The sequence below is a fragment of the Myotis davidii genome, unplaced genomic scaffold (assembly GCF_000327345.1).
Source record: "Myotis davidii unplaced genomic scaffold, ASM32734v1 scaffold89, whole genome shotgun sequence".
Lineage (NCBI taxonomy): Eukaryota > Metazoa > Chordata > Mammalia > Chiroptera > Vespertilionidae > Myotis > Myotis davidii.
The window spans coordinates 102,825-106,838 of record NW_006300372.1 but is presented as its reverse complement, the minus strand read 5'-3'; the positions used below and the strand labels follow the sequence as shown (position 1 = coordinate 106,838).

The 4,014-nt window shown below is 44.6% G+C and overlaps 1 protein-coding gene across 1 annotated transcript in view; it reads right to left on the bottom strand.

Annotated features, from left to right (window-relative positions):
- Nucleotides 1-1,708: 1,708 nt before the first annotated feature.
- The window catches only part of PCDHB1 (protocadherin beta 1), a 2,484-nt gene continuing 178 nt past the window's right edge, over nt 1,709-4,014 (bottom strand). The window contains exon 2 of the mRNA XM_006777027.1: nt 1,709-4,014. Within this exon, the coding sequence (XP_006777090.1) occupies nt 1,709-4,014 (2,306 nt within the window).

Below are 4,014 nucleotides of genomic sequence, written 5' to 3'. Positions count from 1 at the left end.
TCTCATTGTTGTATTGAGTTGCATCTCTTGGATGATTAGTGACTGAGCATATTTTCATATGTCTCTTGGCCTTCCTTATATCTTCTTTCAAAAAATATCTATTTAGGACCGTTGCCCATTTTTTGATTGGGTTGTTTATCTTCCTTTTGAGAAGCATCAATCAGACCCTCAAATCTCAGAGGGAAGATTGGGGAAGCTAGGGGTAAGGGGAAGAGATCAATCAAAGGACTTATATGCATGCATATAAGCCTAACCAATGAAGACAGACACCAGGAAGGTGAGGGCATGAGTGGGGGGTGGGGGACAATGGGGGATAAGTTCACATATGTAATACCTTAATCAATAAAGAAAAATAAAATAAAAAGAAAAAAATAATTTTAAAAAGAAGCCTAACTTGTGTCCCTACTCCATTTCATTTTATGAGTGATTTGTTAGAAAATAACTCTTTTTCTGTTTCCATGTCATCCCATCAGAATGCTCAGAGGGGAAATGGCTTAAAACCTAATCTGGTAACATCTGAAAATGTATTTTTTCTTAAGTCCACTTAATTGGTATTAATGAACTCTTTTTCCTTTCATATCTTTTTAGTTTGTAGTTGTTCAATAGCACTTGTTAACTACAACAAGCTTAATTTATTATTTTATCATCCACTTTTCATTCCACACATTCAAATAAGTGCTCTCTGATAAGGAGTGGGATAGACATCTGTGTAAAAAGAGAGGTTTGGGACTTGCCTAAGACTCCAAACAACCATTAAGAAATATACATCTACCTTAACTCTTTTTATTTTATTTTTAATTGCACATTCAAATAAGTGCTCTCTGATAAGGAGTGGGATAGACATCTGTGTAAAAAGAGAGGTTTGGGACTTGCCTCAGACTCAAAACAACCATTAAGAAATATACATCTACCTTATTTCTTTTTATTTTTTTATTTTTAATTAAATTTATTGGGGTGTCATTGGTTAATAAGATTATATAGGTTTCAAGTGTAATTTCTATGTTACATGATCTGTATATTGCATTGTGTACCAACCACTCAAAATCAAGTCATCTTCCATCACCATACATTTGGCCTCCTCTACCCTTTACTACTCCTACCCCCTTCCCTCTGGTAACCACCATTGCTGTTGACTGCATCTATGAGTTTCAGTTTTATATCATACGTATGAATGAAATTATATGGTTCTGACTGACTTATTTTGCTTAGCATAATATTTTCAAGGTCCATTCATGTCATAAATGGCAGTATTTCATCTTTTCTTGTGGCTGAATAGTATTCCATTGAAGAACATTCCTGAGTTAAATCTCTTTAGCTTTAAATCTGCCCTATAGTCACATTTGAAAAATAAGTCAAGTCCTTTTTTCCCTTTATCCTTCCTCCCATCCAATTATTTATGAGGACCACCATTCACCAAACATTTGCATGATTATGAATAAATGACATGCAAGATATTGATTCAAAGATATCTCCACTCATCAAGGGACAAAAATCTAGAAATTTCTGAATAATGATAAGCTATATTTCTGTTTCTCAAACCTAATTGCTTCCTGATACTACATCAAAACTAGAAGCCAGTTTTCTTCCCTACATATGCATACCTTTCTACTGGAAAATAATTTAAAGGTAAAATAAAAGAATATCTTTATGGAACTAAGCATTTCCAGGGCCAGCACTAATAAATTTCCAGGGGAGACATGAATATTGGCTACATATAGTCATCAGGTACTCGGGCATGACTCTCTGACCCCAGAGACCTATTCCTATCAGAATCTGGTGGTACACTGGAACCAGCCTCTGTTTTCACCTCTCCAGTGCCATGGGGGAAGGGGAAGTTGGGCATAAAGCGCTTAAGAAACCGAAACTCACTAGTGCCAGTGCCAGTGGCTGAGCACATTTCATAGGGACATGGTTGGGATAAAGGTCCATGGGCTCCTCCTTGTACCAGGTGGTTAGGGAAATTACAGTCATCATAGAAATGCTCTTGAATTGTGACCTTTTCTCTATATTTAATTTTCTGGTAGATGTGAATAATGGAGATCCCTGTGACAGAGAGGAGAAAGAGAAAGGAAAGCACAGCCAGAGAAATGACCAAGTATTTAGTGGATGGGTTTACCATTGTAGGATGCTTGGATGGATCCCGGAACTGCAGATAGGGCTCAGAAAAGCCATCTACCAGCAGGATGTTGAGTGAAGCAGTAGTGGAAAGAACTGGTTGGCCATGATCCTGAACAAGAATGATAAGTTTCTGCATCATGGGGTCTCTCTCAGATATCTGCCGCAATGTACGGATTTCCCCATTTTGTTGTTGAACAGAGAATAACCCGGGGTCACTGGCCTTAAACAGATGATATGAAAGCCAAGAATTCTGACCCGAGTCACCATCCACAGCCACCACCTTAGTCACCAGGTAGCCTGCCTCTGCAGACCTGGGCACCAGGTCATTGCAGGGCAAGGTGCCATTCTGCAATGGGTACAAGATCATTGGGCGGTTGTCATTGTCATCCAGGACAACCACTCGGACAGTAACCTGGCTACTCAGCGATGGGAAGCCCCCATCAGTTGCCTTTATCACAAACTGAAAATCTTGAATGGCCTCATAATCCATGGTTCTCAGTGCATAGAGCTTCCCGTTGTCTGAATTTATGGAGACGTAAGCAAAGACTGATAAATCTCCACTCTCTGGAGGCAGCAGAGAATATGTTACTTGGGCGTTCTCACCCAAATCTAAGTCCTCGGCATGGACTTTGCCAATGAAAACTGCAGGGCTGTTGTTTTCCCGAACAGTCAAGATATAGGAGTCCTCCTGAAACACTGGGGGATTGTCATTAATGTCAGATATTAGCACCTCTATTACAGTCTCTGTGGACAGATTGGGCGGGCCGGTATCCATGGCAACAAGGGTGATATTATAGCCTGAGACCTCCTCCCGATCCAAGCCTCTGTCCGTGACCAGCGAGTAAGCATTCCGGAACGTAGGTTTGACTGCAAAGGGAACGTCTTCTCTGAGGAAGCAGGTGATTTTTCCTCCCACTCGAACGTCCCGGTCTCGGATAGAAAAAAGGGCCACTACCGTTCGTAGTGGGGAGTCCTCGGGGAGAGCGCTGGACACAGAGGAGACAGTCACTTCAGGAGGATTGTCATTCACATCCACCACTTCCACCAGCACTTTGCTGTGGGCAGAGAGACCTCCTCCGTCGGTAGCTTGAATGTCAATGTCGTAGGTTTCAATCGCTTCAAAATCTAGGGGCCCTCTCAGCCGAACCTCTCCCGTTTCAGAGTCAATCTGAAAAGTCTGGAGAATTGCTTCTGGGTTTTGAGCTAAAGAGTACGATATCTTCTTGTTGGAGCCCTCGTCTAGGTCTGTGGCAGTCACCGTGACCACCAAAGAACCATTGGCGCTGTCTTCCGGTACCTGCGCGCGGTACACCGGCCTGGAGAACTGGGGCACGTGGTCGTTGACGTCCAGGACCTCCACGCGGATGTGGGCGGTGCCGGACTTGGGCGGGGACCCGCCATCCACCGCCGTGATTGTCAGGTTGACTTCAGGGTGCTCCTCTCTGTCCAGGGGTTTAGCCAGCACCAGCTCGGCGTATTTAGGCCCGTGGCTGCGGAAGCGAGTGTGCAGGTGGAAATACGCGTTGGCGCTCAAGGTGTAGTTCTGCAGACCGTTGAGGCCCACGTCCAGATCCTGGGCGCTCTGCAGAGGAAAACGTGAGCCCAGGGGCGTGCTCTCTGGAATCTTCAAAAGCGGCTCCTTGTTTGGGAAAATCGGGGCATTGTCGTTGATATCAAAGACCCTGACCTCGGCACGGAAGGACTGCAGGGGCTCCACCAGCACTATTTCAAAGTGCAGAACGCACGGGTCGGCTTTGCCACAGAGCGACTCCCGATCCAGTTTCTCCTTCACGAACAGGTCCCCGGTCTTGCGGTGGAGCCGGAAGTGCAGCCTGTTGCCCTCGGAAACCAGCCGCGCGCCGCGCGCAGCCAGCTTCCCTACCTCCAGCCCCAGGT